At 37.1% G+C, this 15,802-nt stretch overlaps 1 protein-coding gene across 1 annotated transcript in view; it reads left to right on the top strand.

The window, feature by feature from the left end:
• Window positions 1–15,802, top strand: part of ABCA12 (ATP binding cassette subfamily A member 12) — a 169,768-nt gene that overhangs the window by 145,285 nt on the left and 8,681 nt on the right. Inside the window, exons 40-49 of the mRNA XM_036087379.2 lie at window positions 2,131–2,185; window positions 2,740–2,917; window positions 4,614–4,729; window positions 5,747–5,906; window positions 7,021–7,274; window positions 9,294–9,498; window positions 10,504–10,613; window positions 10,917–11,058; window positions 12,021–12,155; window positions 14,238–14,341. Coding sequence (XP_035943272.2) covers window positions 2,131–2,185; window positions 2,740–2,917; window positions 4,614–4,729; window positions 5,747–5,906; window positions 7,021–7,274; window positions 9,294–9,498; window positions 10,504–10,613; window positions 10,917–11,058; window positions 12,021–12,155; window positions 14,238–14,341 — 1,459 coding nt within the window. The remainder of the gene's footprint in view (window positions 1–2,130; window positions 2,186–2,739; window positions 2,918–4,613; window positions 4,730–5,746; window positions 5,907–7,020; window positions 7,275–9,293; window positions 9,499–10,503; window positions 10,614–10,916; window positions 11,059–12,020; window positions 12,156–14,237; window positions 14,342–15,802) is intronic.

Raw genomic sequence — 15,802 nt, 5'->3', positions numbered from 1 at the left:
ACCCTAAAAGGAAATTTATATTTTAGGTTTAAAAATAAGGCTTAGTTTGAATTATATAGCAATTAGTAGTAATGTGCCATATATATACATATATATATATTTTTTTTTTTCTTAACTTTTCTTGTGTAGACTCATGAAAGTGATAGCTTTCCACCCTCTTGGGAAGGAGTTTGATTTTCTTCAAAGAAGAAATCATGTCACCCTAAAATACTTCTATTGTTTTTTTAATGCATGTATGGGGTCTGCCATGGTAATACTGTCTTTAAAAATCAACTCAATTACTCTCCTGCCTTCTCCCTCCCCCAACGACACTAGCTGTTTTAAGGCAAGTTTGTTGAATTCTGAATGAATTGGGATTTTGCTTAGCTGTAAAATTGATTTACTTTTAATTCTATAATGCTACTAAATATCTTTTAATTAGTTTTCCTTTGCGATGTCAATATCTATTATTTTCATGGGGTTCCCTCTAGTGGTTAATTTAACATGAAACTTGTTTTCTTCTCAAACAATATAGGTTTGCTTGTTTTCTCTAACAAATGTTCTACAACTACGCTCTTTTCCAAATATACTGACACATCATTCCCTCCACCCTCATGTTCGTTCTAACCCTTTATTGCATTAATATTAATGGTCAATGGGAAGCATCTCATTTTAGGTTGACAACTTATAGAGACAACAGAAACAGATAATGTGTTATTTTTAATGTATATTGTATATGGGGACATCATTGAAATTTTAAGATTCAATTTGATTTAATAAGTATTCATTGACTGATCACTGTACTCCAGACATTATGCTGGATGCTATAGAATCCACAGAGAAGATTTCCATATGCATCCTTAACTCTAATGCATTTACTTGAGCTTTCTGCTAAAAATATGTATAAAACAATTGGTTCAGCAGCATTTTTCATAGTGGAGTAAATGCATTTGCAAAGATTCCTCTGGTGAAATAGAGTAAGTTCTTGATTCTGAAATACCAAGCAGAAATAAAAGAAATGTTTTCCCCCCGCCTATATTATAGTTTGGCAATAAGGTTTAACTAGGGCCCCAAGGAAAACTGAATCTCAGTAAAACAAAGAGACCATTAATTTACACAAAAGATAAGAAAACTGCATTCCCCTATGATGTGATTAAAGTTATAGGCCGCATTGATTGTTGTCAGTTTCTTTGTTTTGCTTTAATTTATTTTTTAACATGTAACAATTGCAGAATTCAACCTCAAAATATGTCACATTCTACTTAGTAAAAATTATAAATTTAAGTTAATGGGGACAATATAACTTTAGAATAATTTCTATTTGGCTGCTGTGAAAGGGTCTTAATATCCTGATATAATAAACATATACTATATGAGCAGTAAGTGAGAAAGTTCTTGCTCAGCTTCGGACTCATTTTATTAGCCATTTTCACTATGGCTAACTATGGCTACCAACATCCTCTGATAAGGGGAGAAAAGAACTTTGCTTCTAACTCAGAAACTATAACTGACTATGGGACATCCCGATAATTTAGGATTGTATTGGATTTAACTGACTACTTTTTCAGAGGCAGCTAGTTTCTCTGAATTCTCTTGGATCTTTATGTCTCAATGAAAATCCCTCAGGGACAGCTGAAACTCCCAAGCCTTACCCTGGTAGAGTTCTAGAACAATAGTTATCTTGGAAGTAGTAAAAGAGGAGGGATCTTCTCAGGCTACAGTATTTTCCCAGCAAAAGACAATAAACAGGGATGGAGTGGTCAGTGTTTTTTAGGAGATCCTCATATAATTGGTCTAAATACCAATATAATAAGTGCTACCGAAATACAAACATATGTGATTAGATGGAGAGAATAAAAGGGAAAACAAAAATGTAATAGAGGGGAAATGCTATATAAGAAATGTAAATTCTTGCCCCTTCTCCCAAAATTCCATACACAATGTGAAAGCATTTTTTTTTTTTTTTGTCTTTTATGCGAGTGCCATTAATTGTATGGCATTGATGAGACTGGGTGGGGGGAAATAATTTTCCTTAAAAATAGTATCCCCAAAGTAAAATTATAGCATAAGGAGGAAAGTATTATGTATTATTCATCCAAAAATTGGTATTTCTGAGTATCTATTAATGAAAAGAACTGTCTCTTCTTTAAGGCATCATCATGTATAGTCATCCCTATCCAGGAGTGCAAGACCAAGAACAAGCCACGTAAGTAGAAATATCTGGCATGACTACTCACTCCTCGGCATATAGTCAAGCCTCTATATAAAGTACTATAATTGGAAATCACAGTTGTATCTGAATGAATGTCAATCTAGAAGTGCTGTTTATATAAGTCACTGACCGGGATAAAAGGAAGTTTCTGAAAGTCTGTACAGTGAGGTTGCCAAGTGAGCTTGCTGACTAAAGAGTCAGAATCTGCTGCTTTTATAAGTCAGGTGTGTAAGTGCTTCATCATTTCAATTTCCCTGCATAGCATTTAAGTACTATTTCTATGCTCAAGAACTGTATATTCCTTGCATACACCCGGTAACTCTTGGAGACCGGGGTTTATTTATTTATTTTTTTTACCAAATATCCCTAGTCAATTCCAATGCACTAGAGTCATGTGGAAGATACTATCTGGCTGCCTTGCAGGAAGACTTATTTGTGTCAGAGCCAAGTCTTCCACTGTTTTGTTGATGGTTTTAGTCATGAATCTTTCTGAAAGGAAGAGTTCCAAAAACTCATGGATGCTTTCCTCTTCCTATTGCTCACTACAGAATGAGCAGCTTAATCGATATTTTAGTGGCGCTCTCCATCCTGATGGGCTACTCTGTCACCACGGCCAGCTTTGTCACCTATGTTGTAAGGGAGCATCAGACCAAAGCCAAGCAGCTGCAGCACATCTCAGGCATTGGTGTGACATGCTACTGGGTGACAAACTTCATTTATGACATGGTGAGTAACTTGCGTCATTGCAGGAAAGACATGATTGATTTGGGAGAAGACATCAGTTTTAGGGGCACCTGGGTGGCTCAGTTGGTTGAGCGTCCAACCCTTAGTTTTGGCTCAGGTCATGATCTCAGGGTCGTGAGATCGAGCCCCATCTCAGGCTCCACGCTCAGAGGGGAGTCTGCTTGAGATTCTCTCCCTCTCCCTCTGCCCTCCCCTGAATCAGGCTCACTCGCACGCTCTCTCTCTCTCTCTCAAAACAAATAAATCTTCAAAAAAAAAGAAGGCATTAGTTTTATTCACCGTACCTTGTTCAGATTATTACAAGTCAGTAAATTAAGAAAAAAAAAATTTGCATCAGTCTTACAGTCATCCGAAAGTTAGGGGAAAGATCCACCTCCCCTCATTCTCTGTGGTCTGAGGACCATCTATATCAGATTCCCCATGACATTTATTGAAATGCAGATTTCTGGGCCCCACTCCAGACCTACTAGGTCGATATCTTGGGAGTGGAGCCAGGATATGCACTTTTAACAAAATCCTTTAAGTTATTTTATGCATACTAAAGTTTGAAAGCCACTACTGTGGAGAAATAGAAGTTAGCAAAATAGCCTTGCCCAATGGTACCAAATAATCAAGCTTATAAAAATTTAGTCAACTAATAGTAAAAAATTTGAAGTAGCCATCCCTGATGAATGACATATTAGAGAAGATTAGTTGGGACAATAAAGAATGAATTTCATTGACAGCTTTCTCATTTGCATAAAATGGTCCCAAAGTTCAGGTGGGTTTTCTTGACTCCAAATGTGCCAGTATTGACGAAAAGCCCAGGAGGTGGTATGCATTTGCCTGGTGATTATGGCAAAATTGTCTGAGTTGCTGTATAGATCATTGGCTTGAAGAACTGGAGAGTTATTAACTGCATATCCACTTTGTTAATGTATCCAGTGAGGTCTGAAATGTGTTTGTTAAAGAAGTCAAATCTAAAGAGAATCATAATGACTCCTCTGGACTTAATAGGAGCTTTAAAGCCAAGAAAGCTTAAAGTACACATTTCTGTGAAGGGCTACTTACTACTTAGATTCGTTGTCATATATCTGGTGCTCATTCCAATTTAAGAGATTCCCCCCCAAATTAAATTACCATCTCCCTCATAGTGTGCATCTTGCTGCAACCTGCACATTTAATATTTCTGTTTGTCCATAAAACACTGAGTTCTTCGTTCATATACCTGTGATTCCAAGAATGTGTGGAATCCGCCACCCTGCTGTTTTACACACAGAGTGGCTCACATTGATAACCAAGCCTTAGAAATCAACCACCTGACAGCGTTGCAGCATTCAAAATGAAATCAGTACTTTGAGGACTGAATCTAATACCAAGATACCTGACTGTCTTATCTTTCTTACTGAACCTCTGTCACCAAAGGATCCCAAGTCTCAAAGCCTGGAGGCAGGAACACCAGGGACTCCATGTACATCTATAAAGATGGAGACTGGCTTGACCTTCTATTGCAGGAGACAAATTCTATAGCGAAGTCAATGTAAAATAAGCTGAACATTGCAAGCTACAGGAACATAAATAAAAATTCATTCCTTCACCTATTTCAAGGTCAATTTGTTACAGTTTAACTAGATGGGCTATTGATGTTTTTGGAAAAATATTTGCCATATATTAAGCATTGTTTTACATATTCCCATAGGCCTTCTACTTGCTACCCGTAACATTTTCAATTGGTGTCATTGCAATTTTCAAGTTACCTGCCTTCTACAGTGGAAACAACCTAGGCGCCGTATCTCTCCTGCTTCTGCTGTTTGGGTAAGCTTCAGTGAAAGATGAATGAACAGAATTAGATGTTCCTAGGCACAAAGAGAACCTCAATCTCATTAGCTAATTTACAGTTGTCTTGGGGTTTCAATAGCCATGAGTGATGACTAACAATACATTACACTTGCTAGTCCACAGTTTGTAAAGTACAATACTTCTGAAAATGAATGTTGTTGTTATTAACAGTAATATCTAACATTAATGAGTACTTACTAGGTACCAAGTGTCATGCTTAGCAATCTACACATGTAATCTAATTTACATAAAAGTGGATGCTTTAGAATGATCAGAAAAATGTGTGTACATGTATGGATTTATGTATTGACAAATCATGAGTCTATAGCATCATAAGGTGTGTGTACTCATGTATATTTTATTTATATTTTTATAGATGCCTAACACACATACGATATTATTTCTGTATTAGGGCAGTACAGGTAGTGCAGGTTGATATAATCAGTGCTGGGCATAGCAGTTCTGTCTGCCCCGAATGCACGGGTAATATCCATTGACTTAGCAGTGTAGCTGATGATGGATTACTTTGTCTTTAGTTCTTCTTCATCACTGAAAAGATTGCTCCAATATTTGCTCAAAGCAGGACATCCAGCTTCTGACCATTCCGTGTCTGCTTAGCTAGCTTTCAATGTCATTATTTTTTCTCAGCTTTAAATTGTAACATTTATATTGATTAAACTCTTATTTCTGAGAAAACAAACAAACAGACAAAAACTTCCCTGGGTAGGATAACACCATGTCTAGAAGGAATTAATTTGTAGTTGTGATGATCTAGAACTGTTCAGGTTTCCTTAAAAGAGAAGCTTCTTACTATCACCACTTAAAAAAATACAAAGGATTTGTCAAAAAAATGTCATAAAAGAGAGATCTAACTATAAGAGATCTAGCCAACTTATCCCTAATGTTTATTTTCAAAACCCTATCAAAGGTTTTGTTTGTTTAAAGGATAATGATTAAGGCGTAATTTTAATCCTTAGTATTATTAACATACAGGTATGCCACATTTTCTTGGATGTACTTGCTGGCTGGGCTCTTCCATGAAACAGGAATGGCTTTCATCACTTACGTCTGCATCAACCTCTTTTTTGGCATCAATTCCATTGTTTCCCTGTCAGTGGTATACTTTCTTTCCAAGGAAAAGCCTAATGATCAGGTAAGGTCCATTATTAGTCTGCTAAATTTCAAGAGACGTATGAAACGCTTCAACATGTTCAAGGTGAAAAGATTTCTTGTATTTCGCATTATCTAACACAAAAGAGGAATTTCATTTAATTCTATTAGATTTAGTAGAGTAGAACCTACAGCCTTTTAAAATTCTTTTTAGGCTTCATCTAGGTTAATGCCTATGATTATATTTCCCAGTGTCAAAACTATTGACATTTGATAGGGCTTGAGTGGGGTGATGGAGGTGAAATCAAGTATATTTTACGACACTATAAAAATCATGCAACTAATTGGTCAGCTACACTTTTTACTCCTTAACAAATTGTTATGTTATGGTAGTAACAAGGACAGTGGCTTAGTTCTATGACTGTGGGTTAAGATTCTTCTGAACATTCATAGAGAACAAACCTAATTCATTCCCTTTCAATCATGTATTAGAGTCTGCTTCATTGTAAGCATCACTTTCTGTTCAGAGCTGACAATTATAATTAGTGACAAGGGAGGCACTGACAGTGCTAGGCAATTGAACAGGAAAGAATAGAGAGGAAATGAGGTGAACTAAGGAATAGACAAGCACACTCCAGGAGGAAGAAGACAATTCATGAGTTGCAAGTGGTTGGCCCAAGTGTGAATAACGTGAAAATGAGCCATTTGCTCCTCATTGAGTTAGGTCGTCTCTCTTTTCATCTCACTTCACCATTTTAGTCCTTCTTCAAGTATGAATTACCTAAGGTTCTAAAACTTTACCTCACCAAGTTCCTCCTCTACTCAGGCACAGCCAATACGCTGTATCAGATCCCAACACCTTGGCTATTTCTGCATTCCTAGGATGTAAGACAGAGCTAGAAGTGATTTTGCCTCCAGGATTTGGCCTGACCATCGATCATCTCAAGAAAAAGATAATCCTTTTCTGCTTGTATTTTAGTCATAAATCTCTACTGTTTGCTTATAGTAAATACAAGGAAATTCAGCATACATGTGAAATAATTGCCAATCTAGATGAATTTCTCAAGTTTTAATATTTGTCCACATCTAGTTTTACATTTTTGTCAATTTGTTAGAAGTCTAACACTGAGCTTCATTTTTTTTCCCTCTCATTTCAGACTTTAGAACTTATTTCTGAAACCCTCAAGCGCATTTTCCTGATTTTTCCACAATTCTGCTTTGGCTATGGTTTGATTGAACTTTCTCAACAACAGTCGGTCCTAGACTTCTTAAAAGCATATGGAGTGGAATACCCAAGTGAAACCTTTGAGATGGATAAACTAGGTGCAATGTTTGTGGCTTTGGTTTCTCAGGGCACCATGTTCTTTTCCTTGCGGCTCTTAATCAATGAATGGCTAATAAAGAAATTCAGGTAAATAAAATGAAAACATAGTGTTTGACATCCATGATAGAACTCAATTCAAAATATTTAGGAAGGGGTCCATAGTCATCTTTCCATTAGTAAAATGGAAATGTTGTGCTCAAAAAACTTTAAAAAACTGTAGCATAATTCACCATTCATTTCATTCAGTAAATAGTTATCAAACCTTACTATGTGTCTACAAGTATTGTTGTAGAGTGAGAGAATAAAATTAAAGAAGCTCAACCATTAGCCTTAAAGAGATTAAGATTCAGTGGTGGAGAGAAAATACATGCATAAACAAAAGATGTAGTGTTTGAGTTGAGTTTAAAAGGCTGGATAGAAAGTAGAAATGAGGAAAGAGGACTGAATGAGTAGCATATTAGCAGTGGGTTTAGGAGAAGAAGATTGAGTAAAGAGAAAACAGAATCATAAATAAAAAGAAATACACATACCATTGACCCAGCTACTCCATTTCTAGGATTTTTTTCCTACAGATATGCTCTCACACATGCAGAATTATGTATGTATAAAGTCATCCATCATAGCAACCATTCTTAATAGCAAAAGAATGAAAAAAACCTAAATGTCCTCCATGTAAGGATTGGTTCAATAAATTATGTTTTTTCATAAGTGAAGCACTATGCAGTTATTAGACTGTACAGTTCTGTATGTAATATTTGTGGTTACTGCTGATATTATTAAGTGAAAAATGCAAGTTTCAGAACTTTGTGTAATGTTCATTACCATTTGGGTTAGAAAATAACTATAATTTATACATACATATGCATAGACTATCTCTAATTATGAGTGCCCTACAGAGTTGAAGGAAACTTACTTTTCACTATATATTCTTCAGTACCTTTTTAATACATGATGTGCACGTATCACCTGTGGAAAAATAAAACTTAAGTTAAAAATAATGAAAAGAATGACAAGAGCAAAGATCAAGCAAAAAAATCTTGGCTTGTATTTGAGAAATGAGTAATACAATGTGATTAGAACATAGAATAAATGTAATGAAATAGTAGGAGCTCAAGCATGTGGCCGGAAGACTATGGAGTCTATTGGATACTCAGTTAAAGAGATGATTTGGACTTTATTCAACAAACAAATAGGAGTCCAATAAAGGTTTTGACCAGAAAGCAACCTGATCAAATGATGGTTTAGGAGATGTGATTCTGTGGAGGTCCTACAGATTAGAATGGAAGAGTCAGAGATACTGGAGCAGTTTGAGATTCCTGAATAATTTAGGTGAGAAAGAGTGAAAGCCTCTGATGGTAATAGAAATAGACAGAACATGATTGATGACTGGGTATTACAGGCATTTCCAGTGCTAGGAGACTGACATGAGTGGATTTTGGAATGGAGAAGATTCAAAGAAAACATCACAGTTGGACTCTCTGGAGATATCATTAAAAGAAATGGGGACATTGGGAGGAAGACCTGAATTGATTTGTTGGGTTTTTAAATTTGGTTTGGTTTTGTTTGCTTTATTATATGTTAGGCAAGATATTGAGGTGGGTTTGAGACTTAGTTTTCAGGGCCAATAACCTTAATATATTGGCTAGATCCTAGGTAAGACATTCACAGTAAACAGAACATAGAGGAACATTCATGTCACTGATGATAAAAGAAGAAATAAAAAGGATTTTTTTAAGAAGATGATAATTGATCGTGGGCTTATAAGTGTTGGATCTTACTAATGACTCTGGTCTCTCTTGTAGGAAGTAACTTTCAAACCCAAACTAACCTCCTTGTTACTAAAATTAGGATTCTGAATTGTAACAGTGGATCTGAAAGCATTTAAGGCATGGAAAGCAGAAGCTGTTTTCCAAACACCATATTGAATATGGTGAAGGGCATCCATACTAATTTTTAACTTATTTAAGTAGCATAATGCATAACAAATTTAAAACAAACCTAGTGTGATTGCCCACTTTTAGTAAAGTGAGAACCTGTTTAGACATGTCAAATTGAGTGGTGCCATTTCAGAATCATTGATGCAGAATCACTGGGTCCATTTTTTAGACTCTTCTTCAGAAAATTTAATTCTTCACCTGTAATGGAGACAATAGATGAAGACGAAGATGTGCAGGCTGAGAGATTCAGAGTGGAGAATGGTGCAAGTGAATTTGACCTGGTCCAGCTGCATCGTCTCACAAAGACCTACCAGCTGATCCACAAAAAGATCATAGCTGTAAACAATATCAGCATTGGGATACCCGCTGGGGAGGTGAGGAACACTGCTTTGTTCTGAACGGTCCTTTATATTGTCCTATTAAGTGACAAAAATCTTTATCTTTTCCTACTTTTTTTCTAGAAAGATGGAAGTCACCCCCTGAATATTTTGATGGATTCTGTATATAAAATTTACACACATCCATGTGTTACTTACCCTCTAAGTCTTCCCTCTTAACAGGGAGGATTCACCACATCCCAAGTCCTGATCCCCATCCCAAGCTGCTGTCCTCCCTGGGGGGGACATTCAGTCAAGATGCCTGTGCAGGGTGCTCTCTTCAACTTTCAGTTTGCAGCCATCTGTGAAAGACGAGTGGTCAGAAGCAAGGTCCTAGAACTGCATCCATATTTATTCTTGCTGTTTTTATAGAAGAAATATTGGGGCACCTGTGTGGCTCAGTCGGTTAAGCGTCTGACTCTTGATTTTGGCTCAGGTCATGATCTCAGGGTCATGGGATTGAGCCCCACATCAGACTCCACAGACAAAAAAAAAAAGAAATATTAAGGCAGCTTTGAAAGGAGAAAAAGAATGTGAGCATTTCTCTTAGTTTTTAGAGCAGACCTGCAAACCAAATGCATCAAATCTATTCAACAGCATAAAGAAATTATTGCTTCAGCGGCTTATTCAGTAAAGTTGTGATTTTGTGTGAATAATGTGAAATCTATAAATATAATTACTTTGTCAAGTTAGTATATCCTACTTGTGGGATGTTTTGTCATGTCACACAGATAATATAGTATGTAAAATAAGTCCTATGTATATATACAAATGTTCAGATGGTTAAAGGAAAAAAAGATATGTAAGTAACCATTCGTTTTAAAAGAGAAAGTTTTATCAAATGCCAACAGAACACTACAATATCCATGAATAATTCCAATGATTTATTTTTCTTTATTATTTATTTCACCCAGGGAGAAAAAGGAAAGGGATGTAATAGTAACATGTCTTTGGTTTGGATTAAGATTTATATCTTTTTTTTTTTTTGCTCTCCCAAACCAGTGCTTTGGCCTTCTTGGGGTGAATGGAGCAGGAAAGACAACTATCTTCAAGATGCTGACAGGAGACATAATTCCTTCAAGTGGAAATATTCTGATAAGAAATAAAACTGGGTATGAAAAACCATGGCTTCAAGTTATTGAGCACAACATAATGACATGAAAAAAAATAATAATTAAAATGAACTCTTTGTTATTTTGTAGTTATATTGTTAAATCCTTAGGGAAAAAAATAGCTATTCCAAGAGGTGGAAATTTTTAAATCTTTAAGTGTGATATGATGGTGGGATATTTTACCTTGTTTTTATTAGAATCACCAATCACCATGACCAAAATAGAGCTGCCTTCCCCACATTTGGGGACTAGCAGGGACATACCTTTTGAAACTCATCTGTGTCTTTGCTTCTCTCAACTCAGCTCCCTGGGTCATGTTGACTCACACAGCTCCCTGGTTGGATACTGCCCTCAGGAAGATGCCTTAGACGACCTGGTGTCTGTGGAGGAACACCTGTATTTCTACGCCAGGATACATGGAATTCCAGAAAAAGATATTAGAGAAGTGAGTACAAGTGTGAAAACTAGTTCCTTTGAAAACCATTACTGCTTCCGCTCCCTGCCTCCCACTCTCACGACTCAGTCGACATCTGGAAACCTGTGGCATTTTCTTGCTGTCATGACCTCTGAGGCAGTCTTCCCTTAATTTTGAATATCAGGTGGACGCCTTTGAACCCAGCTGCAGAAGCTCCTTGACCTGTGTTTGCTCAGAACTATCCAGTAAAGCATCACACTTCCCATAGGCTCAGGGCTGAGCATTGATTGGTGATGTCTGCACATCCTGCAGTGTTTAGATAAGTTCTGAACACGGCATTCCCTGCAAACGGCCCACGTAAAATCAAACAGCTTCCATTTTGATTGTTTAAATGCGGTTTTGTACTTCACTGGCATCATTTGCTTTTTTAATGGAATGGCCAACCCTTCGGGCAGCTTTCTCTTATTTCTGCAACCCTGGGGACCGGTTGAAATCCTCCTAGGATTCCACTCTTGGCCAGAGCTGTTTAGCTACAGAAATAGCCTCAAGAACCCACGATTCCTAAGTTAATGTGCTGAAGTTTTGATACTGGGTCATTTTTAAATAGACACAAAGCCTTTGTGACAACTTGCCCCCTCCGTAAGAAGAAAGATGAAACAGCGAGTACAATCCAGTGCGTTGTGAAGGGTAGAATTCTGTTTTCGTCCAATCCAATTGTAAACACACCCACACATTTGGGGGGGGAAAATGGGAAAAAAATCCCATTTGAAAATGAGCCTCCACAGAATTGTTTTTATCTCTTTAAGGGATTATTAATTTTTAGGACCTTTGAAAGTAAAAATAAAGTATGTTGGGTTTAAATGTTGGAATTGTTTTCAGTAGGTATTTCTTCATTATAGAACTTTCTTTCACAATTATCTTTTTTCCATGTAGTGCTGTTAGGGTTTTGGCAGGGGAAGGTCAACAACCTAACTCCTGTTTTCCACCCACAGACTGTACATAAACTCCTTAGGAGACTTCACCTGATGCCCTACAAGGACAGAGCTACCTCTTTGTGCAGTTACGGCACAAAAAGAAAATTATCCACCGCACTGGCCTTGATAGGGAAACCTTCCATTCTCCTGCTGGTAAGAGGATCATTGTGGAGAAGGGGACTGCATAATTAGACCCACATACCCAATAATGTATGTAACAATTTATTGTCATCGTTGCTTTACTGAGGTCTCGCTATGTGCTGGTTATTTTACAAAACATTTTACATATACCACCTCATTAAGGGAATTTTTTTTTTTTTAAAGATTTTATTTATTTATTTGACAGAGAACGCAAGAGAGCACAAGCAGGGGAGCAGCAGAGGGAGAGGGAGAAGCAGGCTCCCCGCTAAGCAGGGAGCCTGATGAGGCAGGGCTCAATCCCAGATCTCTGGGATCATGCCCTGAGCTGAAGGCAGACACTTAACTGACTGAGCCACCCAGGCGCCCTCATTAAGGGAATTCCTATCAGCAAAGAGCTATGGCTAGTCCATTTCAGAAGAAACACTTTTTGTGGGAACAGGAAGTAGCCGAAACAAATTTAAGATATTCTAATAAGTAATGTTATGGAATATGGAAGAATTTGATTGCCCATTATTGAAATCTGTTGTTAGTAAACTTATCAGGTGAACCAACGTATTTTCCAACTTCTCCTAAAACGGAAAGACACAGTTTAGGGTGATGTGTTGTGCTAAAATTTCATTTCCCTATTACTTAAAAATATGAGTTACCTAGTTTGGGATGTGATTGACAATATGCCTTTCTATTTTATTTGAATTCTCTGGAGGGAAGAAATGTATTGCACGTTTATATTTTGGTTAAGAGCTGGAAAATTAAATTCATCACCTGGAAATACAAATTACCCATCAAGGCGATCCATATGACATCCTGCTCTTCAGGCCAAACATTGCGAAGGGGCTTATTTCTGAGAAATGAAATTGCCTTTATTTGGAAGATCCCCTTCATTCAAGGAACTCCAAACTTCAGAAGAGTTTTAACTGTATGCAATACAAATTCACTTATAAATCACCACATTATTCCAGGGATTAAGTCCTACAGAGGACCAAATCATTTAAACCACCCATCTAAAGAATGCACAACCTATCTTTCTTTACCAGAAGCTTATAATGCATTACATCCCTACCCATCAATGCTTATGGTGGAATTTTACTGTCTAAGTGTCCCTTAACTTGAACAAAACAATCCTTAGGCACCCCTGTGAGATAATAGAGGTAAAGTACTTAAAATGTTTAAAAGTGCCATGCAAATGTTATATATTAATGAGCTGAACTGAAATACAGGCTGTGAGAGAAAGCTATTATATTTTCTGCCATATGCATTTGCCCTATATGCTGTCGTTTTCAAAAATAAGAGCAGTGACAAGATATCCTTACCTGTTTCCCCAAACCAACACTCATTCCTTTAACCTCTTACTATAAAGACAAGCCTCAGGTAATCCTATGTCCATACTCTCCACTGCAAATACATATCTTTAATTATGACCTAATCTTGACCTCTAATTTGTTAATTTAATCATCTCTTAGAATCTATTATTGCTTGTTTAGATTATCCACTTTTACATTTTGAATTTTGTGTCTGAACAATTTTCCAAAACATCATTTATTTTAAAATATAATTTGTATTTTCTACATGGCAATTTCTGCAAATCTTGTTTTTATCCCTCCAAAGAGAATTCAATTTCAATTAATAACATAGAATTTAAAATATACCTCAAACATATTAACTGAAAAATCAAATTGTGTTCTGTGGGCATCACAAACTGCATTATCACTCAAAGCCACAATTCTGCTATCAGGACTAAGGTAGCAATCTTGTTGATGTAGCTCAGATGTATCTGTGACAATGTAGTATTAACACAGAAACTCCACTTTGTCAGGAACTGATGCAGATCTTTTTCCAAAGAAATAAGAGACAAGTGTAAAGTAACAGGGTGTCAACTTCACTGAGACACTTTTTAAAACAGATTGACAATTTTAAATGATTAATTTTGAGCTTTTTGACAGCAGAGGAAAGAAGCCTATTAAGTATAAAACAAGTTAGTCACAGGACTTCGCAAAGTGATTTCTGTTCTAGGCAAGTGAGACGCAGTGATTCATGTAAAGAACCTCATCAAAAATTAATTAATTTGATAAATTTTTCTTGTAACTTTCTGTTAAGGATGAGCCGAGCTCTGGGATGGATCCTAAGTCGAAACGGCAGCTCTGGAAGATCATTTCAGAAGAAGTGCAGAATAAATGTTCCGTCATCCTCACATCTCACAGGTAAACAGAGTGTGGGAACTTGAAAGCCATTGACAGGATTTTAGGAAGAGAGATGGGAAGAGATAATCCTATGTAGTATGTATTGATAATGAATCCACAATTGGATTGAAGTATTTTATGTTTATAGTCATAGGAGCAAGTCAGGCAGGTTTCATGTGAGAATCCATCTCCTGTGGTGGGTAGGATAGGGCCTAAGCAATCTTTTTAAAAACAAATTTCTCTTAGGGCGCCTAGGTGGCTCAGTCTGTTGAGCGTCCCATTCTTGGTTTCGGCTCAGGTCATGATCTCATGGGTCTTGAGATCAAGCCCCGCTTCCGCGGACTCTCCTTGAAGATTCTCTCCCTCTGCTCCTCCCCGCCACATGTGTGTGTGCCCATGTGCTTTGTCTCTCTCTCTCAAATAAATGAATAATCTTTAAAAAGAAATTTAAAGGGCGCCTGGGTGGCTCAGTCGTTAGGCGTCTGCCTTCGGCTCAGGTCATGATCCCAGGGTCCTGGGATCGAGTCCCGCATCGGGCTCCCTGCTCGGCGGGAGGCCTGCTTCTCCCTCTCCCACTCCCCCTGCTTGTGTTCCTGCTCTCGCTACCTCTCTCTCTGTCAAATAAATAAATAAAATCTTTAAAAAAAAAAAAAAAGAAAAAAAGAAAAAGAAATTTAAAAATAAAAGGTAAAAACAAATTTCTCTTAAATTAAGAGGGACTTATGACTCTCTTAATTTAACTATTACTCCCTATTGCCATAAAGTTCATCATCCTCAACCTAGCATGAAAGGCCTCTTGTCTGGCCTCATCTAAATTCCCAGTCTTTTTTTTCCTGTGACACCCCCACCCCATTCAGTCAATCTGAATGACTTAGTAATTCCACATACACTCACCACCCTTCCCTATCACCACATCCTCTCTCTGCCTGTGCTTTCTACCTGAAATGGTCTTTCACAAAATCCAAGTTCTCATCTCCCTCGCCTCCTCCATGAAGTAGACCCTTCCAATCAATTCAATAAAAAAGCTACTGAAGCATTTTATCTGTGCCTTTCTTGTAAGGTTAGCCTTGTATTAAAATCCCTTCACTGCAATTATATAGTAGGAAAAGTTCTAGATTTATTTATAATTAAGAGACACATTCATATCCTAGCTTTGCCCGGCATACTATATGTTCTGAAGCCAATCTTTTCCTTTCCATTCACTTTTGTATGAAGTGGAGAGGATCTCTACGAGTTGTCATAGTTCTTGAAATGAGAGATTATATAATAAAGTACAGGTTAACTAGTTATAAATAACAAAGCATAAAAGCCAACTGAATATGGAATATGAAGAGTCATGAAAAAAGCTCAGGATTATTTTGGAAACATTTCTCAGGGAATGTAGGTCTTGAGTCTAAGCTTGAAAGAGGTTGAAAGAAATACTGTGTTTGATGAGAGGGCATTCCAGGTGAGAGAGATGGCTTCAAGCTGGAGAATAAAGAG

This window comes from Halichoerus grypus, chromosome 4 (genome assembly GCF_964656455.1).
Source record: "Halichoerus grypus chromosome 4, mHalGry1.hap1.1, whole genome shotgun sequence".
Taxonomy (NCBI): Eukaryota; Metazoa; Chordata; class Mammalia; order Carnivora; family Phocidae; genus Halichoerus; species Halichoerus grypus.
This window is presented reverse-complemented; position numbering and strand designations above follow the sequence as displayed.